This window comes from Bufo bufo, chromosome 9 (genome assembly GCF_905171765.1).
Source record: "Bufo bufo chromosome 9, aBufBuf1.1, whole genome shotgun sequence".
Lineage (NCBI taxonomy): Eukaryota > Metazoa > Chordata > Amphibia > Anura > Bufonidae > Bufo > Bufo bufo.
The window spans coordinates 205,612,906-205,639,304 of record NC_053397.1 but is presented as its reverse complement, the minus strand read 5'-3'; the positions used below and the strand labels follow the sequence as shown (position 1 = coordinate 205,639,304).

The following is a 26,399-nucleotide window of genomic DNA, read 5'->3' as shown; positions in this document are numbered from 1 at the left end:
GTTGTGTGAAATCAAAATGTAAAAAAAATTAATTGAAAGTCAATCAGTGCTGGATCCGTCTTTTTCCATTTTTATGACTGGACACTAAACTGCAGCTTGCAGCGGCTTTGTGTCCGATCACAAAACGGAATGCTGCCGGAACGCAAGACGTCCTGATGCATCCTGTACGGATCTCTTTCCATTCAGAATGCATGTGGGGACTAATATCGGAAAACAACAACGTAAATGTGAAAGTAGCCTAACCCCAGGCTAGTGACCTGTTTTATTAAGCTGATGACTCCCATTCTGACGATGGTGCAGTCCCCACTGCAATCCACTACCTGGTCTCTGCTCAAAATGCCAGGAAAAGCCCATGCAGCCAGTTTCTGCCACAGGCCTGATGCACACCACCGTATTTTTCATCCGTGTGCTATCAGCAATTTTTGCAGACAGTACGATGACCCATTCATTTTTATGCAGATGAGCATAGGCGAGTAAGGTGTTAAATTGCTGTTGGGGGAGGAGCTTTTGTGGGAGTGTGTGTATATATAGCAACATAGTATTAGCTTGCCTAATTATAGCTTATTATACAGTGGGTGAGAAACAATCATCTCCCATGCCTAAAGTATGCAAGACTGCAGCCAAAAACAAAAAGGAGAAGGTGAGGACTGATAGTAAGCAGCTGTTGGTGGGCGATTCCATCATAAGAGGTGTGAAGTTTGATGAAAATGGTGTTGTGAGATGTCTCCCTGGTGCTACCGCTAGCAGGGATAGACGACGGATCCTTAATATTGTTAGGCAAGAAAAGCAGAAAAGGGAGGTGGATGTTATTGTCCTTCTTGGGACAAATGATCTGGCTTGCAATGAGGTTTCAAAGGTGAAAGAAGCTTTTCACACACTTGTAAATGATATACGGGAGGTTGCATCAACTGTTTCATTCTCTGCAGTTTTGCCAGTGCATAACCTTCAGCATGACAGGAAGATGCGCATTAGGGAATTCAATGTATGGCTTGGTGAATGGTGTCTGAACCAAGGGTTTGGCTTTGTGTCTCATGTTAGCTCTTGTTGGAATGGAAAAGAACTGTGCAAGAAAGATGGTTTGCATCTTTCTCTCAAGGGAACGAATGTCCTCGGTGAACAGTTCCAAGTATTTGCTAAGGAGCATTTAAACTAGGAAAAGGGGGCAAAAGAGTGATAATCCAGCAGTCCAACTGCCCCCCCGGAACAATGCCAGAAGATGCCGGTAGCACAAAGGTTAAGAAATGACAAGCTCAGATTCTTGTCTACAAATGCTTGAGTAGCTGTTACTGAGACGTGGTTCAATGGGAGTAATGACTGGAATATAACAATACCAGGGTTCTCTCTATACAGGAAAGACAGAGAAGGCAAGAAGGGGGAGGGGTAGCCCTGTATGTGAAAGATAGCATAAAATCTAATTTGATACAAGTTAGCGAGAACAATTTAGAGTCAGTTTGGGTTACCTTGCAGCTTGATAATCATAAGGTAACTCGTGTAGGTGTGATATATATAGACCACCTAGCCAAGTCAAATAATTAGATGATCTACTACTTAAGGAAATAGCTAAAATGACATTGAAGGGGGAAGTTATCATTATGGGAGACTTCAATCTTCCTAAAGTAAACTGAAAAACCAAAATGGCTACAGTATTTTTCGCCCTATAAGACGCACCGGCCCATAAGACGCACCTAGGTTTTTGAGGAGGAAAAGAAAAAAAGAAAAATTTTGAACCAAAATGTGTGCTTTTGGTGGGTTTTGAACTAATGGTGGTCTGTGTATGATACTATTATGGGGGATCTGTTGAGGACACTGTTATGGGGGATCTGTTGAGGACACTGTTATGGGGGATCTGTGGGTGACACTGTTATGGGGGGTCTGTGGGTGACACTGTTATGGGGGATCTGTGGGTGACACTGTTATGGGGGATCTGTGGATGACACTGTTATGGGGGGTCTCTGGATGGCTCTTATTGGGGTCTCTGGATGGCACTGTTATGGGGATCTGTGGATGACACTGTTATGGGGGGGGAGATCTGTGGATGACACATTTATAGCATCTTATGCTATGTGTCATCCACAGATCCCCCCATAATAGTGTCCCTGCTGTGTGAATGACCCCCAATACAGGGGGTGGGGGTCGCATCTGGTTTTATAATGACAGCGGGGCCCGTGCAGTGACTGTATTCTACTACACGGGCCCCGCTCACTGTATATAATCTTATCTATAATTGTAGGCATTGTTAATATATAAAAGTTCAGGGTAATCAGCGCCTGTATACCGTACTTACAAGCGCTTGTAGCAGAGAGGAGGGAGGAGGCAGGTCGGGAGGATGGGCGCTGCCAGCATGAGTCACTACGTCATGCGCCCACGTGGCCTGCTTCATTCATAAAGTGGGCGGCGCAGGCGCGTGACGTAGTGACACACGCTGCCAGCGCCCGTCCTCCCGGCCTGCCTCCTCCCTCCTCTCTGCTACGAGCGCTTGTAAGTACGGTATACAGGCGCTGATTACCTTGAACTTTTATATATTAACAATGCCTACAATTATAGATAAGATCATATACAGTGAGCGGGGCCCGTGTAGTAGAATACAGTCACTGCACGGGCCCCGCTGTCATTATAAAAGCAGATGCCGGCCCCCAGCCCCTCCTCCCTCTCAGCTGATACATCCACCGCGCGGCATCGCGGCGGATCGTATCATTGAAAATTCGGAAAAATGCAGCATTCGCCCCATAAGACGCACTGCTATTTCCCCCCCCCTTTTGGGGGGGGGGGGGGGAAGTGCGTCTTATAGGGCGAAAAATACGGTAGTTCTGCCAGGAGTACAGATATTCTAAATTCCCTACTGGGATTATCTCTACAGCAAGTAGTTGAGGAGCCAACCCGGAAGGAGGCCATTTTAGATTTAGTATTCACAAATGGGAATTTGGTATCTGATATTACTGTAGGGGAAAGCTTGGGATCTAGTGATCACCAGTCAGTGTGGTTTACTATAAGTACAGTGACTGAGTCACACCACACAAAAACAAAAGTTTTAGATTTTAGAAAAACTGACTTTTCTAAAATTAGATTAGTGGTATACGAGTCCCTATCAGATTGGAACAGTTTAATTGGAGCCCAGGAGAAATGAGACTACTTAAAAGTGGCACTATAGAAGGCAACAGAAAATTGCATTAGGCTTGTCAGTAAAAGCAAAAAAAGGAAGAGATCACTGTGGTACTCAGCAGAAGTGGCCAAAATCATTAAAAACAAAAAGATAGCATTTAGGAATTCTAAATAAATAGAAAAAAAACTAGGATGACAGGCAAATTTATAAGATTAGGCAGAGAGAGGCCAAACAAGTTATAAGAGCTTCTAAAGCACAGGCAGAAGAGAAATTAGCTCAGTCAGGGAAAAAAGGCGATAAGGCATTCTTCAGATACATAAATGAAAAAAGGAAACTAAAACAAGGAATTACCAAATTAAAAACAAAAGAAGGAAGGTATATGGAAGAAGATAAAGAACTAGCTGACTGCCTCAATGAATACTTCTGTTCAGTTTTTACAAAGGAAAATGAAGGAAAAGGACCTCAGTTAGGAAAGAAGACTAATGAATCTTTTGATGCATGTGTCTTTACAGAGGAAGAGGTTCTAAGTCAGCTGTTTAAAATTAATACAAATAAGTCACAAGGGCCTGATGGGATACACCCAAAGCTATTAAAAAGGCTTAGCGGTGAACTAGCAAAACCATTAACAGATTTATTTAACCAATCACTGGCAACAGAAGTCGTCCCAGAAGATTGGAAATTAGCAAATGTTGTGCCCATTCACAAGAAAGGTAGTAGGGAGGAATCGGGCAACTATAGGCCAGTAAGCCTGACATCAATAGTGGGGAAATTAATGGAAACCATACTTAAGGAGAGGATTGTGGAACATCTAAAATCCCATGGATTGAAAGATGAAAAGCAGCATGGCTTTACTTCAGGGAGATCATGTCAAACTAATCTTATTGATTTTTTTGATTGGGTGACTAAAATAATAGATGGCGGAGGTGCAGTAGACATCGCTCATCTAGACTTTAGTAAGGTTTTTGATACTGTCCCACATAGAAGGCTTATCAATAAATTGCAGTCTTTGGGCTTGGACTCCCATATTGTTGAATGGATTAGGCAGTGGCTGAGGGACAGACAACAGAGGGTTGTAGTCAATGGAGTATATTCAGACCATGGTATTGTTACCAGTGGGGTACCTCAGGGATCTGTTCTGGGACCCATATTGTTTAATATCTTTATCAGCGAAATAGCAGAAGGCCTCGATGGTAAGGTGTGTCTTTTTGCTGATGACACAAAGATTTGTAACAGGATTGATGTTCCTGGAGGGATACACCAAATGGAAAAGGATTTAGGAAAACTAGAGGAATGGTCAAAAATCTGGCAACTAAAATTTAATGTTGATAATTGCAAGATAATGCACCTGGGGCGTAAAAACCCAAGAGCAGAATATAAAATCAGTGATACAGTCCTAACCTCCGTATCTGAGGAAAGGAATTTAGGGGTCATTATTTCAGAAGACATAAAGGTAGGCAGACAATGTCATAGAGCAGCAGGAAATGCTAGCAGAATGCTTGGGTGTATAGGGAGAGGCATTACTAGTAGACAGAGGGAGGCGCTCATGCCGCTCTACAGAGCACTAGTGAGACCTCATTTGGAGTATTGTGCTCAGTACTGGAGACCATATCTCCAGAAGGATATTGATACTTTGGAGAGAGTTCAGAGAAGAGCTACTAAACTGGTACATGGATTGCAGGATAAAACTTACCAGGAAAGGTTAAAGGACCTTAACATGTATAGCTTGGAAGAAAGACGAGACAGAGGGGATATGAGAGAAACTGCTAAATACATAAAGGGAATCAACAAGGTAAAAGAGGAGAGCATATTTAGAAGAGAAAAACTGCTACAAGAGGACATAGTTTTAAATTAGAGGGGCAAAGGTTTATAAGTAATATCAGGAAGTATTACTTTACTGAGAGAGTAGTGGATGCATGGAATAGCCTTCCTGCAGAAGTGGTAGCTGCAAATACAGTGAAGGAGTTTAAAGGGGTATTCTCATCACGCAGTTTCATACTTACCTGCTCCCGGCGCGCTGTCCACTTCCTGGTTTCAGCAGGGAGCGGGCTCCATCTTGATTGAAGTCTTCTCCCGGCCGGGCCGCGCATGCGCCCTGGTGACTTCTTCCTGGCAAGTATACTACTGTATACTGGCCAGGAAGAAATCACCATAACGCATGCGCGGCCTCGGCGTGCGCTTTCGGGACTGCGCACGGCCGGCCGGGAGAAGAGAAGCAGTCGTCTGCGCAAGCGCGGCCACCGCGATTCCTGAGAAGAGCGGTGGCCGTAACCAGGGGAGACGGAAGACAACAGTCAGGTAAGTATATGTTTATTTTCTTCTAAGGGGTGGGAATTAGTTAATTAAATATATTTAGAAAAATGATCACTGTTAAATCATTAACAGATTTAACAGTGATCATTAAGATGGGAATACCCCTTTAAGCATGCATGGGATAGGCATAAGGCTATCCTTCATATAAGATAGGGCCAGGGGCTATCCATAGTACTCAGTATATTGGGCAGACTAGATGGGCCAAATGGTTCTTATCTGCCGACACATTCTATGTTTCTATGTGGCTTTGCACACATTTTGTGGGTCCCTTTGGCCGTTCGGCCTATTGTGGCCTGTATCGCGGACAAGAATGGCTCTTTCTGTTGATGGGAGTGAGAAAAATGTGGAATGCACAGGGAAGGCATTCGTATTTTGCAGATCCGCTGTTTGCGGACTGGAATATGTACACGATCATGCGCATGACGCCTTAGGCGAGTAGCTGAGCAGGCCTTTCCTCGCATTTCTGGTGTGTTAAAATTGGACAAGAGAGAGGGTATGACCACTTTCACACAGTCAGTATGTGGTCAGTGTTTGGTCAGTGATTGTGAGCCAAAACCAGGAGTGGAGCCTACACCGAGATAAGGTATAACGGAAGATCTGCACCTGTTCTGCGTTTTGGACCTGCACCTGGTTTTGGTTTAGAATCACTGATGGAAAACACTGATCAAACACTGGGACCTCGTTCACATTTTAATTTCAAGAGCATTTCATATCTGTCTTCCGTGAAAAACAAACGCGCCTTGGATGCCATCCGTGTTGTGTCCGTGATCTTTACAGCCCCATAGACTTCAATGTCCGTGTTTGGTTTGCATCATGGACCAAAGTAGTGCATGTCTCCTGACCCACTATCAGTAAAAAAAAATACTGATGTGTGAACAGACGCATTTAAAATCAGTGGGTATGTGCGCTGCCCGTGGAAAAATGTGAACAGCATGCGTTTGCGAAAAACGTAAACGTGAATGAGGCCTGATTGCGTGAAAGCGGACTTATATTTCTTTATTTATTTTTAACGTTTTCTCACTGGAAAACCCTTTAATAACAAAAGTAATTTATTTTCCTGCCATAGATTTTACTGTGAACTTGAGTCGGTTTTTTAACCTTTGCTTTACAAATTGGGAAATCCATTTCAGTTCCGTAAGATAATACGCTTGCTGCGGATTCCATAATCGGTGCAGATGTTTTTCCGCTCCGTCGGAGGAGTCTATAAAAACCCCATTCACATGTATGGTGCTGTAATCTGCAGCTTATACCCTTAGGCTAGTTTCACACTAGTGGCAAGGAACTCCGGCAGGGTGTTCCGGCGGGTGAACAGCCTGTCGGATCCGTGCTGCCGCTAGTGCACGCCTGCCCCCGGACTACCGCTCTGGCCCCATTGACTACAATGGGGGCGAGCTGGAGTTCCGGCGGCAGCACAGCAAACATGCCAAGAGGCGGCCGGAATAAAACTACTACATGTCGTAGTTTTATTCCGCCCGCCAGTTCCTTGCCGCTAGTGTGAAAGTAGCCTTAGAGGCGCCAAAACAATGACGTTTTTCTCCTTTTTAGTTCTTTCTTTTTTTAATATTGCAGAATCAAACCGAAATAAACAAAACTGATATCTTCAATTGAGTTCCTTGTGTCCTTGCAGTTATTTAGCAGTAGAGCATTTATACGTTCAGGTGATTTTTTTCAGATTTTTTTTTTTACGCAATGTGTCCCCCACAAGGCTATAAAACTTCAACTTTACATTTATTTTTTGCAGTCCCGTCTTCTCTTGTGATCAGGGCAGACATAGGAGTCTCAATTCCAAGGAAATGTAGTCCAGAGTGGGTACATTAGCCATGTGAATGCAAAAGTATAAAAATCCGTGTTCCTGTCATCTCTAGGCACTCAATCTGCTCTGTTTCAGGAGCAGAGACCTCTGCCTGCACATCACATACAGTGATTTAGGTTAAAAGCCCACCACTCGCTAACTACCATTTACAGTGTGTGACTAGTTACAGGCTAATAAAGCTGAAATAAAAGGTAATGGCGACCATCTGGGGTGTTCCTGCACGCCCGACAGCGACCATATAGCAGTCAGATTCCAGATCGGTATCAATTTGCAGATTTGCACTGATCAGGCGGAGTCACAAGCAGAATACATAACGATTACATCCAGTGACTCACGTCTGTCATCTTCTCTGATTGGAGATGTTCCCTTTCCTATTCTTCTCCATCCATCCCAGACCACTATGATGACTTCTCCCAAAGACTGCAGTGTTTGCTGTACAGACATCTTTGGTCCCTCACTTCTGCAACCACCCACCTATAGCAGGGATCAGCAACCTTCGGCACTCCAGCTGCTGTGAAACTACAACTCCCAGCATGCAAACATGCTTGGCTCTTGTTCTAACTCCCATAGAAGGGAATGAAGCATTCTGGGAGTTGCAGTTTCTGAACAGCTGGAGTGCCGGAGGTTTCTGATCCCTGCTATATAGCAACATAAATTGAGACCCGAGGCCAGACTCGCTAAATTAATCAGACCCCTGATCAAAACTATGGGCACGGTCAGGTTTCCTGATGCAGTCTTAGAGGCGAAAAGCAGGAGTGAATTTAAAAAGAGGAGAAAAGTCCTATCTGTTGTATTTAGACTTCCAAAACCATATGCAGGAACCTGACCGTGTGGCCGGATCCTAAATTGAATCGGACCCCAGAACAGACTTCCAAATTAATTCAAATATCAGACTCCATAAATTTATTGGACCCCAGACCAGACCCCTAAGTTGAATCAGACCCCAGACCAGACCCCTTAGTTGAATCAGACCCCAGACCAGACCCCTTAGTTGAATCAGACCCCAGACCAGACCCCTTAGTTGAATCAGACCCCAGACCAGACCCCTTAGTTGAATCAGACCCCAGACCAGACCCCTTAGTTGAATCAGACCCCAGACCAGACCCCTTAGTTGAATCAGACCCCAGACCAGACCCCTTAGTTGAATCAGACCCCAGACCAGACCCCTTAGTTGAATCAGACCCCAGACCAGACCCCTTAGTTGAATCAGATCCCAGACCAGACCCCTTAGTTGAATCAGACCCCAGACCAGACCCCTTAGTTGAATCAGATCCCAGACCAGACCCCTTAGTTGAATCAGACCCCAGACCAGACCCCTTAGTTGAATCAGACCCCAGACCAGACCCCTTAGTTGAATCAGACCCCAGACCAGACCCATAAGTTGAATCAGACCCTAGACCAGACATGTAAATTGAATCAAACCCCAGACCAGACTCCTAAATTAATTCTGACACCAGACCCCCTTAAATTAATTCTGACACCAGACCCCCTTAAATTTATTGGACCCAGACTAGGGAATGGTGGTCCCCCTATTCGAATCATAAGCGGCTGGAGGTGGAATCTAAAAACTCACTTAAAGGATTACTAGCTGCCCACTCCCTAGTGCCGATTCTGGGGGGGCCCACTCTCTTGATCATGCGGGCGGCAATATGGACCTGGCGCCATCATATTAGGGGTATAAATCTATTCTCTCCTACTACCTCAGAAATCCCTATATAATCCCGGGGATGTGGGGAGAGGGGAGCACCATCACGTATGTGGTGGAATGGCCCTACCATATTTCCCTTTTGGAAGGAAGTCTTTGACCTTATGTCTAAAGTTGCTGGCTTTCCCCTTCACCCGTCACTGGCACTAGCTATATACTCCCTTATGGGTTTGAGACCCTCCCATACACCCATCGTTGGGTAGTGGCAGGGATATTAACAGCAGCACGAAAGCTAATTGCTACCTGTTGGAAATTACCTGTCACTTTTCAGAATTGATAGCCTTAATTATTAAATATATGCTGCTTCACCCCAAGCTAGATCGCAAGTGTTGCACATCCTCTTATGCTTCCCATATTCCACAGATAGTCTTATAGGAAATACATCACACAGCTATTTATATCCGAAAAAACAAATGAGTGTTTGGAGGGAGGATAGATGAGCGGTTCTGGCGTATCACGATTACTGGTGCTGTTCCTATGTTCACTATTTTCTCATTGATCACATTGTCCTATTACCTGTTAACAATATTGATTGTTTATTATAGCTCTAAACATTGTACAAACTATAAGAATGCTGAATGCTTTCTTTTGTATTCATTATAATGTTTGAACAGTATCTCACTGATTGTTCTACTAATTTATACTGGAAAACCTAATAAAAATCTGAAAGTAAAAAAAAAAAATATTGGACCCAGGACCAGACCCCAAGTTGAATCAGACCCCATACGAGACTCCTAAATTAACTCAGACACCAGAGCCCCATAAATTTATTGGACCCCAGACCAGACCCCTAAGTTGAATCAGACCCCAGACCAGACACTAATTCAGACACCATACCCCCATAAATTTGTGGGACCCCATACGAGACTTCTAAATTGAATCAGACCCCAGATCAGACTCCTAAATTAATTCAGACACCAGACCCCATAAATTTATCAGGCCGCTTGTGTGTGTGTGGGGAGGTTACACAGAAGACGCTCCTATGAGTACTCTAATACTGCTATACTCTGGTCTAGTGGTGTCAGAAGCAATTTGTGAATTATCTTAGGTCAGTATAATATGTCGGTGCTTTAGACAAGGCCTAAAAGATAATGATGATTATAATACTAGACACTAGAGCTGTTTAAGTACAAGACAATGCGGTTCAGATTGCTGGGGGAACATCCTTATGCCTCCTTACTAGGTCTGTCTAGTAACAAGACGACTGTGCCCTGGATGGCATCACGACCTAGTGTGGCAGAGCCTGGAGGGTTAAGTATAGCGTCGCTCCTCCACCTGTCAGTGCTGCCCAGCTATCTGCCCACTATGGTCCATCCAAGCTGAACAGCAGTGATAAGTTCTCGGAGTATTGTTCCACCTCCTCCCCCAGCAATCTGCACCCCCTCCCCCCCACCTCGTGGTAGACAGGACTATGGCAAAATGGAATTTCTCCAGGTATTTCGGTTATCTCCAGGATCCTAAACTGATACACCAGTGGCTGGTCCCGAAAGCCAATCTTCCATATAACATGACAGCACTACTACGATATTTTAATGGAGGCCTAGAAGCTTTGAGCAGTAAATAGGCCTGTATGCAGAGGCGTACCCACCTTCGAAGCAGACCACGCGACTTCTGTGGGGCCCTGCACTGACCCTTTTCTCCAGCTCCTGACAAATTTACTGAATTTTCCACTAGGGGGAGATCAGCGAAAAGACATTTACAGCTTCCGTTGAAGTCAGTGGTAACTGTATTCATTTCTATACACTAAGCTCCCCCTAGTGGTGGTCGACAGGCAGCCAGTTTTATAATATATAGTATGATGGAAACCTATTTATTAATGTATTCATGCCAGTTGTCTGGTGTAATTACATTGAGAAACATGGTGTTCAGAATGAGCGCCATATTTATGAAGCACCTGTCCCTTTTTTCCAACATGGAAGTTGCATAGAGGACAGAGGTAGACTTTTTTTTTTTAATTATTACTATTTTTTTCATTAGTAATTTCTTCTGCATTGCCTGCGAGTATTTGATGCATGCGCACTGAAAATTGGTTGGTGCTGTATAGATAACAGATGACAAATGATTTCAGATGTACAACGCAGTCGTGCACTTCAAATCCAATGCCAGAGAGCCAGTATTTCTCAGCCCGGTGTACTTCCATCACTGTCCAGCAGAGGTCGCACATGTCCAACCTTCCATCCAGCGAGAGCATTTCTAGCTTCTTGGTTGATTGCTAATCCACATGTCACAGATCAGACACATAACTAGACCTGTCTGCCTGGATGGGAGACACGTAACTACAATATGAGCGACTTGCTCTTTGTGCGGTTTAAATGATTTGCCCACTTGTACATAATGAATTGCTCGGTTTGAGTTCTGCAATTTTCTAGTCTATTTCAAGCAGCCAGACCAGCTATCAGCTTGCATGCATGAGCTCAAAGAGAGAAGCCTGTATGTATAAGGGCTCGTGCACGCAGCTGTATGTATTTTGCGGTCCACAAAAAATACGGATGACCTTCGTGTGCATTCCACATTTTGCAGAACAGAACAGTTTGGCCATAAAAGAACTGTCCTATCCTTGTCAGTTATGCGGACAATAATAGGACATGTTCTATTTTTTTTTTGCGGAAATGGAATGCACATGGAGTAACTTCAGTTTTTTTTTGCGGATCCATTGAAATGAATGGTTCCGCAAAAAAATGGAACTGACATGGAAAAAAAATACGTTTGTGTACATGAGCCCTAACTTAGAAAACCCTAAAAAACTTTTACGATATGTCCGAAACTTACTAACTGACGACCTATCCTCTGGATCTGATCTGTGGAGGTCTGTGGCCTTCTCTCTACTTTTCCTAGGCCAGTGACGACACGTTCATCGGTCACGCGGCCAAGGAGCAGCTCAGCTCCATTCAAGTGATACCATGTACAACTGCTATACAATGCACGGCGCTGTGCTTGGTAAGTCGTGAGAAAGGCTGCGGTGATTACAGGAGCGCCGCTGCCTTCTCAAAACAGCTAATTAGCGGGGGTCCCGTTTGTCGGACCCCCACCGATCAGATACTGAGGATAGGTCATTAGTGTAAAAAAAAAAATTTAAAACCCTTTTAATGCTGGCCATTGCAGAAAGTGCCTACGATGGGCGTCTGGGTGTTAGAGCTGGACCATGAAGCAATTTCTTTTCCATCATGTGGATGGCCCGGTTGTGCACGCTCCAGTTACCTGGGGTAGAGGTGGCACCAGGCTGCACTATGGGAAGAAGACAAGCTGGCGGAGGCAGTGCAATGCTCTGCCTAGAAACATGGGTCCTGGCATTCATGTGGATGAGATAGGTATCACCTACCTCACCTTCTACAGACTAAGTGACATCTTCATGGAAACAGTACTCTTAACCCCTGGAACGCCCACCAGTACTGAGAATGAAGGTGCCGCAGGACGGGTTTAGTGCTGCATCCCCGTCTGACGTCTCCCTGCACAGCGGCCGGCCACCTGGTTGTGTAAGCTCTTGGCCACTCAGCCATTTTACTGGACAGTCAAGGAAGGGGATTCAGCCTTATACCAGCACTGCTGCATCCCCCGGGTTAGTGGGAACTTAGAGGTTGGACTGCCGCCAATCATAAAGTGATGACATATCCTAGATCAGGGATCAGCAACCGGCTTCAGCATTTTCTGTGAAACTACAATTCCCAGCATGCTCCATTCATTTCTATGGGCGTTCAGAGGAGAGCAGAGCAAGTATGCATGCTGGGAGTTGTAGTTTCAGGTTGCCTACCCTTGTCCTAGATACTCAAGATTGGAAAACCCTTTAAAGGGGTGTCCCTGCCAAATAAAAATGATTAGAGTGGGATGCAAATAGTGTAAAAATCCGCTGCCGTGCCAACAGTGCCCGCTGCACTCCACATCTTGCTCCTGCCCTGACAGGACAGAGAATGGCTGTGAATGCCGCTCTGTCAATGATGCACATGGTGCACCCAGGCAAGCAGCCAATGGCATTCAGCGATTACTTGGGGGCATCCAGGTCTTCCCTTCCTGATTTCACCTGGAGTGTTCCTTTTGCACAGCAGCCAGATTCCACAAGAGCCGGTGCGGCCGTTCTTCTCTGTATATGTTCTGATTTCAGAAAGGCGTGTTGTTGGTTTTGGGCCTTGTATTTTATCTAGGTCGTTTTAAATCTGGTCTTTCCCAGTGGAGCCATGCTCCTGGTTATATAGTCAATGTGATTCCCTGACAATATTACTTGGAGACGTACCTACCGTGGTTATTCATAGTTTGCACTGATGACCTACCTCATCGGCTGAGCTGCTTTGCCAGTCGTTTTCTGTGAAGTGGAGAACATCGGAATCACAGCGGTGGGGGATCTGTATGTTATTTATATTTTCTTTATACCATTTGTATCCCAGTGCAACCCCTTTGCTGGAATGCGCCTTTAAGGGATCTGTTAATAAAATTTTGGTGCCAAATACAACAGACGTCTTGTGGAGTCCATGTCTAAATGGGTCACAGCTGTTTTTTTTTTTTGGCGCAACTTGAGTCTTTTGGTGTAAGGATGACACTTAGATTTAGACTAGCACGGCAAACAGGTTGCAGGACGGCAATTGGAATCCCATCTAGGACTATGGAGGTGTGAGGCCTCATGCATACAAACGTATTTTTGGTCCCCATTTTTTTGCCGGTCGGATATGGAACCATTCACTTCAATGGGGCCACAAGAGATGCGGACAGCACACCGTGTGTCTGTTCAGTTGCATCTGCAAAAATATAGAACATGTCCTATTCTTATCAGTTTTACGGACAAGAATAGGACAGTCCTATAGAGGGCAGGACATTCCGTTCTGCAAAATGCGGAACACACACAGCCAGAGCAATTTGAAGACTGCAAAAATGGCAACAGTTGTGTGGGTAAGGCCTAAGGCCCCCTGCACACGAACGTGTGCTTCCCGTTGCCGTATTGCGGACCGCATTTGCGGATCCGCAATACACTGGTACCGTTCCGTATCATGGATGCGGACCCATTCACTTGAATGGGTCCGCAAATCCAGAGAAATGCGGAATGGAAGCACAGAGCAAAACACTACGGAGTGCTTCCGTGGGGTTTCGTCCCGTACTTCTGTTAGAACATGTCCTATCTTTTTGCGGAACGGCCGGATCGCGGACCTATTCAAGTAAATAGGTCCGCGATCCGCTGCGGCTGCCCCATGGACTGTGTTCGTGCACTGCTGGCTGCATTTTGCGGCCCGCAGCACGACCACAGGGTGCACACGTTCGTGTGCAGGGGGCCTAAGGGTGATACACGGAATCTAAATTACCACTGCAAACAAGCGGCAGGACGACGTAGGACTAGCACAGTTTACAAATTGCAGGATGATGCTTGGGATCCCGTCTAGGGCTGTGTAGGTGTAAGGCCTACAGGACGCCATATTGGATGCCTCCTAGCACAGCACAGGTTTGTATGGTGCCCAGGGCAGACATTACTTTAGTGAAATGTACAGAACATTTGGCGACTTCTTTATTAAATCAAGAGCAGAACTAAAACATGAGAATAGAACTACAATGTCACGGTTCAATCGGAGCATGGCCTGGTCATACGTGATCTGACAACCACACACCGGACGGAGAAGACCTCACTGGTGCCAAGTAATTGGCCGAATAGTGTTCAGACTGTGCACACAGACCAGACACCGGTACGTTATATCTGACTCCAAACCAATGTGCAAGAACATGACAGTCCTAGGCCTCATGCACACGGCCGTTGTTGGCTCAAACAGCGGTTCCGCAATATACTGGCACCAGCCATTTGTGCACTGAATCACGGATACGGACCTATTCTCTTGAATGGGTCCACTATCTGGAAGGTGTGGTGCGGATCAGGGGCATGGAAGCACTACTGAGTGCATTACTTTTTTTTGCGGTGCGGACGGTCTGATGCGGATACCATTCAAGTAAATGGGTCCTGAATCCGGTGGCCCTACAGTCGGTGCCCGTGCGTTTTGGACAGCAATTTGTGGTCCGCAGCTCAGGCACTGGCCAACAACGGCCGTGTGCATGAGGCCTAATTGTGCAGCTCGGTATTTTCCTATAGAACATGGATCTTGCATTTGCAGGTGTTTCTATCCCAAGAACTTTCGGATCATATTAAGCATCCACACACTATTCTCCCTCCTAGAGATCACAGCACCTACCATACATGAACATCTAGCTACAATGTGGTCCCAGTAAATACCTGAGTATACGTTATTCACAGCATAAAAAAGTCCATTAGCCCACAAGTTATATGCCTAAGTGAGGAAAGGGTCACAATACCCTAAGAGGTAATTCATATACAGTATTATTAAAGGAGTACCCCGGAGTGCGGAATTGCTAACAAGCCGCGGCTTCCTCTCTGACCACATATTACCTAGACCAGGGATCTCCAGCTCGTGGCCCTCCAACTGTTGAAAAACTACAACTCCCAGCGTGCTGATAGCTGTAGGCTGTTCGGGCATGATGGCTGTTGTAGCAACTGAAGGGCCACCACTCAGCTGTGCATGGAGCTTCAGCCATTTTACTGGATACTCAAGGAAGGGGATTCAGCCTTATACCAGCACTGCATCCCACAGGTCGGTGGGATCTTAGAGGTTGGACTGCCGCCAGTCATAAAGAGATGACGCATCCAGGGTCGGACTGGGAACTCAAAGTGGCCCTGGAAAAAAAAATACTAAAAGTGGCCCTGTTTTGTAGTCTGGTCTAAATTGATGGAAGGCAGAGCCAGCAATACCATATTGTGGCACATACCGCCCCAATAGAGCCAAATACCACAGTCCATCATAAAATACATCCCCAATAACTTCCACTGGCTGGTCATGAGGAGGGACTCCGGTGGCCCCGTGGACATCAGCCCACCAAGAAATTTCCCTGTAAGGTCTATGGCCAATCCACCCCTGGACATATCCTAGATTGACATCCCTGACCTAGACAGTCATTTGAATGGCTGAATGTAATACTATAATCCACCACTAGAGGCTGCTACAAGGGAAAAGAGCAGCCTATGCAGAAATCAGCGGATTGCCTGGACGGAACTGATGGTGCTCATATTAAAGGGGTTGTCTTTGATTTTAGACAACCGCTTTAAAGATACAGTCATGGTTGTATGTACTTACGGTCTGATTTGCCGACATCAATGTGATTAAATCTGACATTCTGCGTGGCTACTGTATACATATGGGGGTCATTTACCATAGCAACCAATCTGATTCAGTCTTTCATTTTCCAAAGGAGCTCTGAAAAATGAAAGGTGGAATCTGATTGGTTGCTATGAGCCACTAAGCCATCTCTACTTTACACCAGTTTTCATACATTTCCCCCTCTATGTCCCCATGGTAACAGACTACAAACTGTAGTCTTACCTGATCTCATCCTGCAGTCAGGTGTTCCTTCTGCCATGTCAACTAAACATTTCAGGCAGAAATCATCTCAAGTCCATTCAGCATGGAGACGTACATGATACCACATTACTGCACAGGTATAATTGTGAAAATATCACACGATGGAGCAAGCGAAAGAGGTGAGCAGCTTCCCTCATATATCGTATTAGTAATACCACTGAGCAATGCACAGAAAGAGCACAGTGTATCGTGGGAGATGAGAATACTCATTACCGGTCTATTCTCAGTATACAGTGTCATTCTAGGTCCGATATACGATTAATGTACATTAAAGTAACACTCTTACAAATATATTTATCCTCTGACCTGTTAGAAAGACGCATGATAGAAACTGCAGTAAAGAATTTTCTTACCGGTGACTGTATTTGCGAGTTATATCCTTCCTTCTGATCCTCAGCTGTGTCATGTGACCAGCACTCTGATCTCCAACTGACACAGAACAGGAAGTCAGTCACTTCTCTATTCATTCCCGACTGAGACTCCCACTGAGATTCATAGAGGAACTGACTTCCTGTCACATGACACAGCTGAGGATCAGAGAGGAGGTTATAACTTACAAATACAGTCTCCGGTAAGAAAATTACCTTCACTGCAGTTTACAAAATGTACCTTTCAGGTCAGAGAATAAAATGCTTGTTGGAGTGCTACCTTAAGAAACCCTACAGCAGGGTCATATGACTGATCACACAAAGCAGGAAGATATGGCAGATGATTATTATGGCATAATGTGATATGAAGAGGGTCCCCCTCCCCCCTCTGGGCTGGACAGCAATATGGAATAAGGCTTCACTCCTCCATGGTTCACTGTCAAGTGAAATCAAGGTTGTCCACCCTAAGGCCCCTTTCACACGGGCGAGTATTCCGCGCGGGTGCAATGTGTGAGGTGAACGCATTGCACCCGCACTGAATCCGGACCCATTCATTTCTATTGGGCTGTGCACATGAGCGGTGATTTTCTTGCATCACTTGTGCGTTGCGTGAAAATCGCAGCATGCTCTATATTCTGCGTTTTTTTCACTCAACGCAGGCCCCATAGAAGTGAATGGGAGCGCGTGAAAATCGCAAGCATCCGCAATCGAGTGCTGGGGACACGATCTGTATTATTTTACCTTATAACATGGTTATAAGGTAAAATAATAGCATTCTGAATACAGAATGCAAAGTAAAATAGTGATGGAGGGGTTAAAAATAAAAAAAAATTAACTCACCGAGTCCACTTGATCGCGTAGTTGCGGATCTCTGTCTTCTTCTGTAATGTTGAGCTGCCGGCTAAGGACCTGTGGTGACGTCACATCACATGATCCAATCACATGGTGATGAACCATGTGATTGGACCATGTGATGAGCACATTGACGTCATCAAAGGTCCTATTCCTGTGCACAGCAAAGAAGAAGACAGAAGAGATGCCGGGCTGCACGATCAAGTGGATTAAGGGGAGTTAAATGTATTTTTATTTTTTTTAACCCCTCCAGCGCTAGTTTACTAAGCATTCTGTATTCAGAATGCTATTATTTTCCCTTATAACCATGTTATACGGGAAAATAATACAATCTACAGAACACCTAACCCAAACCCGAACTTCTGTGAAGAAGTTCGGGTACCAAACATGTTGATTTTTCTCACGCGCGTGCAAAACAATGTTTTACACTTGCGCGGAAAAATCGCTCATGTTCCCGCAACGCACCCGCACCGCCCGTGTGAAACCAGCCTAAGGCCCCTTTCACACGAGCATGACTGATTAGGTCCGGATGCGTTCAGGGAAACTCGCACCATTTTGCATGCAAGTTCAGTTCAGTCAGTTTTGTCTGCAATTGCGTTGTTTTTTTTCCGCGCGAGTGCAATGCATTTTGATGCGTTTTTCACGCGAGTGATAAAAAAAACTGAAGGTTTACAAACAACATCTCCTACCAACAATCAGTAAAAAAACACATTGTATCCGCACTTGCTTCCGGATGTAAAGCGTTTTTCACTGAAGCCCCATTCACTTCTATGGGGCCAGGGCTGCGTAAAAATTGCAGAATATAAAACATGCTGCGTTTTTCACGCAACGCAGAACTGATGTGTGAAAAAAATGCTCATGTACACAGACCCATTGAAATGAACGGGTCAGGATTCAGTGCGGGTGCTATGCGTTCACGTCATGCATTGCACCCACGCGGAAAACTCGCTCGTGTGAAAGGGGCCTAAGGGCTCATGCATTTTTTGTGGACCTATTCACTTCAATGGGGCCGCAAAAGATGCGGACAGTATATCGCGTGCTGTCCGCATCCATATGACCGTTCTACAGCACTCGCAAAATATAGGACATGTCCTATTCTTGTCCGTATTACGGACTAAGATAGGACTATTCTATAAAGGGCCGGACATCGCGTTCCACAAAATGCACACGGCCGGCATACGTGTTTTGCGGACCATAAAAACAGCTACATTCGCGTGCATGAGCCCTAAAGGTGTTGTCCAGCATTAGAAAAACATGGCTGCATTCTTCCAAAAATAGCACCTGTCCATGGGTTGCGTCTGGTATTGCAGCTCAGCTCCATTATAATAATCAGTAAGGCAGAGCTGCAATACCGCTCACAACCTGTGGACAAGGGTGGTGATGTTTTTCTGTGTTTTGCTAATGCTGGACAACCACTGTGGTCAGCGACTACAACCCTTTTAGTGGAGATGGGGGCCACCTTAGTGCTGGGCCCCATGGCAGCCCCTATGTCTGCTATACTGAAAGTTATATCCATGACTGGAGTGAGATTACGTGACCTTCCCCTGTAACCCTCAACTCCTATTTCTTTTTTAAAGGGGAGGTGCATGTCTTTGGGGTAAGGGATCATGTGGTATAATATAGCAACCTGTTTTTTTTTTTTTCCAGAAACAGCGCCACTCTTGCCTACTGGCTGTGTCTGGAATTGCATCTTATGCAGTATGTGGAAAAAATAAAATAAAAAATGTCTTTGCCAAGATGCAACCCGTTGGAAAATTTGTCTTGCAAACTGGTTTCCGATTGAACTGTAGTTTGAGGACCTGTCACCTCTACTGACTGTTCTAGAACATACTTGCATTCCCCCAGAAATAACAGCAGCAGGGCATCTTTCCTTAGAACAGTGCGCTATGCGGTTCCTCTTTTATTCCTATTGGAAATATACGAATAAATTGACAACTAGAGTTTACTATTCCTCTTGTCAACAGGGTCTGTGTCGCTACACAGCCTGGCACTGTCAGAGTTGATTAGAGAGTAGAAGCACACACCCTACTGACAAGGGGAATAGTAACCCCCAGCTATCAATTTAATATTACATTTCCAACAGGAATAGCAGAGGAACAGCACAATGCAACGATCTATGAAAAAAGGGCTGCAGCATTGCTATTTTATGAGGAATGCAATTTTTTGGACTAAAGCAGACATGTCAGGAGGCTGACTGACCAACTCAGGTCGAGTTGGTCAGTCAACCCATCAGGACGGCCTAGCCACATCCAATAAAAAACAAAAAGGATATATCGATAATCACAGTCCGATTTTCTGCAGTGCTTCAAGGGGTTGTCCAGGATAACAAAAACATAGCTGTATTCTTCTAAAAAACAGCACCACCTCTGTCCTCAGGTTGTGTGCAGTATTGCAGCGCTGTCCCATTGACTCCTATGGAGCCGAGCCGGAAACAACCCATTAACAGGGGTGGTGGTATTTTTGCAAGAGAGCAGCCATGTTTTTCTAATCCTGGAGAACCCCTTCTTTCAGTTGTAGTAAAAATAAATAAATAAAGCGTGTCCCTTTTACTGTAGATACAAAGTTTAATTTCAGAGATTCGGATCAGACACTTTATTCTCCATAAGACAGGGTGAGATTTTTAACACGTGCACCACAGGTAATTCTTAAAAACAATCATCTACAATTTGCTAAAATTCCTAATCTGAGAAAACGTCAAACTTGTCTATTCAATAAGACTAAAGAAAAGAGACGGCTATAAACTCCACCGTATGCGATACAATGTGACGTCACCAAGCGCTCAGGCACAGTGGAGGTGGCCATTTTTGGGCTGTGCCCATAATTGCCTAAATGCAGACCATTACTTTATATTGCATCCCAGGTTATTATGGATTTTCACGGGGTGTTTGCCTGGGCAGCGGATTAGTTGCACCCACAGTGTTAGGATGACGGGTGCTGCTATTCAAATTGGTCCTCAAATATAAGAGCTGCAACTTGTCAACAATCAGGATCCAAAAATATAGAGTAAGGAGGTGGGGTCTTTTTTTTTTCCTCCAGAAATAGCGCCCCTCTTATCCAGGGGCTAAGTCTGGTATTGCAGCTCAGTCCTATTCGCTTTGATAGGGAGCTGTAATACTGATCATAGCCTATGGACAAGAGTGGCGCTGTTTTAGATAGAAACAGACCCTTTTTTTCTAATATGGACAACCCCTTTAGGGCAATACAAAACAATAAAAGCTGGACTTTGGTCACTATACTTGAAGAAGTTTATACATGAGGTCCCTAGGACGAGACCAGCCAAGACTGGAGAGACAATTGTCAGGTTCCTGGTGGAACTTTGCATGCGTCCCGTCCCCCACCAAAAAAAGAAGACTTAATTGACTTTGCTCAAAATCCCGTTTAAAGTACTGGTCCCTCATTGGCTGTGATGGGAAAGTCACGCCCCTCATTTGTGTTGGTGAAAGTGGGTGGACCTACACAAATATGGCGCTTGAAACCCGACCATGCACATGTTTACATATATCTCCCCTCATTAAGTCAATTGACCCCCCCCCCCCACCCCCTTCCCAAATTGTGTAAAAATTGTAGCAAATTCATAAAATGGTGGAATTCTGGATGATCGATCAGGCTCTGTGTGAGAATTTAAGGCGTTTCTTGGATGAATAATGTGATTTAACGCAATGATTTCACTATTTGTGAGTAACTTTAGCCCTCGACTGGATTTCTCGTAGCGTTGGATTGTCAGGTAACGGAGATTGGCGAGGCGGCCGCGGTGTGCACTTATTGCCGGCCGCACGGGTGCTGAGTCCACGCCCTCAGAGGTTTGGCGACTTGTTTATCAGTAGTGAGCAGCAGGTCAGGCATCCATCCACTTTGGACAGCTCAGAATTGGCCACAGGGATCAGCATGTGCTCCTTCAGCTTCTCAAACACCTGCAAAAGAGGGGCCAAAATTCACTGCAATTATACAGCTATATTATGCAGGTGCACATGGGCCTTAATAGCGCCCCTCATAGATCGCCAAGCATGATCAGGTTCTCTGCGACTTACTTTCACGCTCTCGGGGAACTCCTCGGGTGCTCGGTGCAGGAGTACATGGCCTTTCCCGGGTATGTTCAGGTAAATGACGTTGGCAGCCTGATCATCTGGGACCGTCAGCTTGTCATAGCGGTGATCACTCATCTGCTGCATGGTCTACAAAACAGCACAAACGTCATTCATCCTAGGTTTCGGTCACAGACACATTGGGGCACATTTATTGATCCTTCAGAACACGTAAACTTAAAGGGGTTCTCCAGGAGTAAATACTTTTTATCTAATGCCTGCAGTAAGATTCATACTTACCTGTTCCCTGCCACCCTGGTCCTCCGCACTGCCTTCCACATGTCCATCTTCTGATCCCCAGACTTTACCATGGGCATGATTACATGCTCTGCCGCAGCCAGTACCTGGCTTCAGCAGTGACGTGCCAACAAGTGGCACATCGCCGCTGAAGCCGGTTATTGGCTGCAGCAGAGCATGTGACCATGCTCATGGACCGCCAGATGTAAACAGCTCAGGGACCAGAACATGGATATGTGGGAGCTAGTGAGGAGGAGCGGAGTGGCGGGTATGAACCTTGCGTTAGATAAAAAAAAGTCTTTATGCCCGGAGAACCCCTAGAGACGAGGCGCGCCAACAAGGTGAACTCACATTCATAAATGAGGGCCATCATTCTTTGGTTCTTTTGACTCTCTCTAATGCAAGTCATATGGATCCATATGACTCAAGCTTTATAACGCGGTGTTGAAGCAGTTACAAAACTACAACTCACAGCATGCCAGAGGTTGTAGTTGTGCAACTTCTACAAATGGATAGCCATAGGTTGGAGAACCCTGATCCATATGGAATATAGTCAGAGGAACATGTACTGATCATCACTGCTTCTCATTGACCTTCTTTGATCTGTATCCTCCCAGTGGAGGTAAACCTTTCCTGTTAATATTTTCCATGTCTGTCATTGACTGGTGGATCACACTCCCACTGGTAGAGGAAAGACTCCAAACTTCTATCACCTGTGCAATGTAACCGTCATACAGTGTACACTGTGCAGACCAGCAGTAAACCACAACTCGGCCAGCTAACAGGGCTGATCCAATGGCTCGTCCGCCGTGTCGGCGTCAGAAGGTCCAGAGGTTTTGACAGATGAGAAATGAAGTTGTTTTCCTGAAACATTCCAACTTGGAAGTAACGTTCTAGGGCGGGGGTGAAAGGTTGGCTTTTACAACTCTATACATCTAAAATGTTTTGGAAATTTTTCAGATCATCTAGGAGACACAGCATGCGAGTTATGAGGAGCTAAGGGGCCAATATACTAAGAGTAAAGTTGGCCGAACACGCTTTGGTTGGACAGGCTGAGTATGGTGGAGGTATCTCAACTTTCCACTGATAGCAAGTGTTGGGGTGAAAGAAGATATATTAGGTTTCAACATGCCCAATCCAGAAGTGCCTGTCAGCAGCTTGTTCCCCTCCCCCTAATAAGAACATGTTGAGTGTTCACTCTTATGGGGAAGTCCAGAAGATTAGAGTCAGCTGAATGAGCTTTTGGCCCACATCTAATGCAAGGTATATGGCCACCAGCTTGGAGAGTGGGAGTGTTCAAGAGCTAGGAAAAAAAATAATCCACCTTCCATCACCAAACTAACTCCAGGAAAAGGCAAGCACCAGAAATGTTCATCGGGAACTTCTCGGATTGGTTTTCTATAGTTTTAAATGGTACCCTCAAGCCTGGTGTCACCAGGTCAATGGTCGGCTGCAGTGATATAAACACTCTGGAGCACCAGAAAACATGTTCCTTGGAGGGATGGATGAGACAACACCATCTGGCAACATGACAAAAACTTTGGGCTTGGTGGGTGCTAGAGGAACCCACCTGGAGGAATATGAAGAGCCAACTGGATTAAGGAGAAACAATCTTTCTCTGTTCCTATAGGGGAAAAATGCTGCATTTTATAAGATATACCCTTTCCGTAAATATGTTTCCCGGAGCTTGATTTGTAAGACGTTGACTGATCTGAACCTCCTTGAAACCTTAGGAATGAACTAAAACACTGGATGCCAGCTTGGCCTTATCACCACATATCATACCAGACCTCACTAATGGTCTTGAGGCCAAATCCACCACAGCACAATCAAAAATTTTCATAAGAAACCTTTCTAGAAGATGGGGAGGGGGAATCATCTTTTATTACTGTCCATAGGTCTTCTTGAGCAGGCTTCTAGGGATGCGATGATTGAGTGTCCACCTACTTCACGGACATGGAGTGGACCATCATGTCGGATTACCACCGGCAAAAAAGCCAACACAACTAAACAAAAAAAATTATTGATCCAAGTTCAGCCATTTTGGCCTTTAGTAGCCAAGGCCCATGTTCTCCTTCAATGATGCAATGTGAATAGGTAATCACGGAGATGCGGAACAGAAGCACTATGGAGCGCTTCCGTGTGGTTTCTGGCCGTGCCTCTGCACCGCAAAAAAATAGAACTTGTTCTATATTTTTTGGCGGTTCGGACGGATTACAGACCCGTTCAAGTTGAATGGGTCTCGATACGTCCCGGCTGCCGCACGGACGTTGCCCGTGCATTGGGGACTGCAAATTGCTGTCCCCAATGCACAACGTTCGTGTGCAAGAGGCCTTACACCAATAATGAATTCATAGGAAAATATCTGCTCAGCTCCCGAATTGGCTGCGGCTTTAGAATTCGGTAATAGATACAGTAAAATCCACCAGATAATGTCCTCGGGGGCTTTCAAGCATCTTAATAAACTCACTCAATACCTTAAGAGCTTTTTGAGCAGCCTCGCTGGAGCCGATGACAATGAGGTTTGGTCCGGCCATGCTGCAGAAACTCTTCAGATGCAAGTTATCGCTCACGGGGACTGTGGACACGGCGTAATCCTGTGAGAACCGAAGATGTTAATGTTAGGAGTCAGGCCGGGTTCACATCACCGTTTTGTTTTCCATTCTTCTGATCCGTCAGAAGAAGAGAAATAAAAAAAGAAAAAAAATAATAAAAATGTGATCCTGTATTTTTTGCATCCGTTATGCCCATTTTGCACCGGTTTTAGCCATTATTTTGTATGACATAATGCAGATGCAACACAGACGGTATCTGTATTTTGCGGATCCACAATTTGCACACATCCGCGTGCATGACGCCTTAAAGGGGTTGTCCAAGTTATATTTATTGATGACCTATCCTTAGGATAGGTCACCAATATCAAATCGTCTAGGGTCCGACACCCCCGCCGATCAGCTGTTTGAAGAGAAGGCGCGTGCCGTGCCAGCGCTGCCTCCTCTTCATTGTTTACCTGCGCGCCGTTACAAGTATATAGAAGCGATCCGTATCATTGAAATGAACTGGACGGCTTGGGTGTAATTACACCGTCTCACCACTGCAGATGCAACGGCGCGCAGGTAAACAATGAAGAGAAGGCAGCGCTGGCACGGCGCGCGCCTTCTTCAAACAGCTGATCGGCGGGGGTGCCGAGTGTCAGACCCCAGCCGATCTGATACTGGTGACCTATCCTGAGGATAACTTGGACAACCCCTTTAACCTTAAACAATAATCATTGTGTCTTACTGTATTAGGACTCATGCACACGACCGTATGTATTTTGCGGTCTGCAAAACACTGTTCCGCAAAAATACGGATGATGTCCGTGTGCATTCCGTGTTTTTGCGGAACGGAACAGCCGGCCCCTAATAGAACAGTCCTATCCTTGTCTGTAATGTGGACAATAATAGGACATGTTCTATTTTTTTTTTTTGCGGAACGGACATACGGAAACAGAATGCACACAGTCATTTCCGTTTTTTGGCGGCCCCAGTGAATGGTTCTGCATATGGGCCACAAAAAAACGAAAACAAAAAACAGAACGGACAAGGCAAACAAAATACGTTCGTGTGAATGAGCCCTTAGGGTGTTACATGCGCCATTTTTGTAGCATTTTGCGATAGCAATTCTGCAAAACTGCAGCAAAAATATCTGCCGTGGTTACACTGAAAAAAAAAAAAAACGTATATAAAATAAAAAAAAGGGGTTTTCCGAGATTTTCTTACTAAATGTGGGGATCCGACACCCGGGACTCGTGAGCACTGTGGCCTTTTCTCTGCTTTTCCTTGGCCGCGTGACGAAACGTTCATCTGTCACATGGCCTAGGAGCAGCAAGTGCAATACCAAGCACAGCCACTATACAATGTACGGCGCTGTGCTTGGTGAGCTGTAACAAGACAGCGGCGCTCACAGGATTGTCGGGGGCTCCACATGTTAGACTCCCACTGATCAGATACTGATGAGTCATCAGTAAAAAAAAAAATATAATAATTATAATAAATCGGAAAACCCTTTTAACCTTAATGAGATGGGCTTTTCTGGTTGGAGTGAATTGCACCATCATACGTGTTATAATGGAAGTCAATGATATTCATACACGTGACTGTTTTATTTTCCTTACAGAAATCCCCCTGTATCATATACCATAAAATACAAGATATGTACACTGCATTATTCTTACCTTAAATGTGTCGGCCAGAATTTCTGCTCCCCGTTGGTTCGTTCTTTTGGATAAACCCACAAAGAATTCTCGCCCTGAGAAAAGAAAATCATGTTACTCAGCACTGCCCCCTAGTGTATCTACTTGGGCGAGCTGCTTTTTGATTGCAGTGAACTATTACATATGTAACACCCCAGAGTGGTGTTACCACTACTGCACCCTGCTACTATCTCTAATCACCTAATATAATGTCATCTTATGTACGGTATTTATTCTAGGTCCTCCACACTGTACATTTCTAATATTTGCAACTGTTTATATGTAATGTGTCTGGTTCACC

The 26,399-nt window shown here is 45.1% G+C and overlaps 1 protein-coding gene across 2 annotated transcripts in view; it reads right to left on the bottom strand.

The window, feature by feature from the left end:
* Positions 1 to 20,574: 20,574 nt before the first annotated feature.
* The window catches only part of DDAH1 (dimethylarginine dimethylaminohydrolase 1), a 118,610-nt gene continuing 112,785 nt past the window's right edge, over positions 20,575 to 26,399 (bottom strand). For both annotated transcript variants that reach the window (XM_040407916.1, XM_040407915.1), the window contains 4 exons: positions 26,081 to 26,154; positions 24,342 to 24,461; positions 21,574 to 21,717; positions 20,575 to 21,456 (listed from right to left, as the gene is read on the bottom strand). In XM_040407916.1, the coding sequence (XP_040263850.1) occupies positions 21,340 to 21,456; positions 21,574 to 21,717; positions 24,342 to 24,461; positions 26,081 to 26,154 (455 nt within the window). In that variant the 3' untranslated portion in view covers positions 20,575 to 21,339. The remainder of the gene's footprint in view (positions 21,457 to 21,573; positions 21,718 to 24,341; positions 24,462 to 26,080; positions 26,155 to 26,399) is intronic.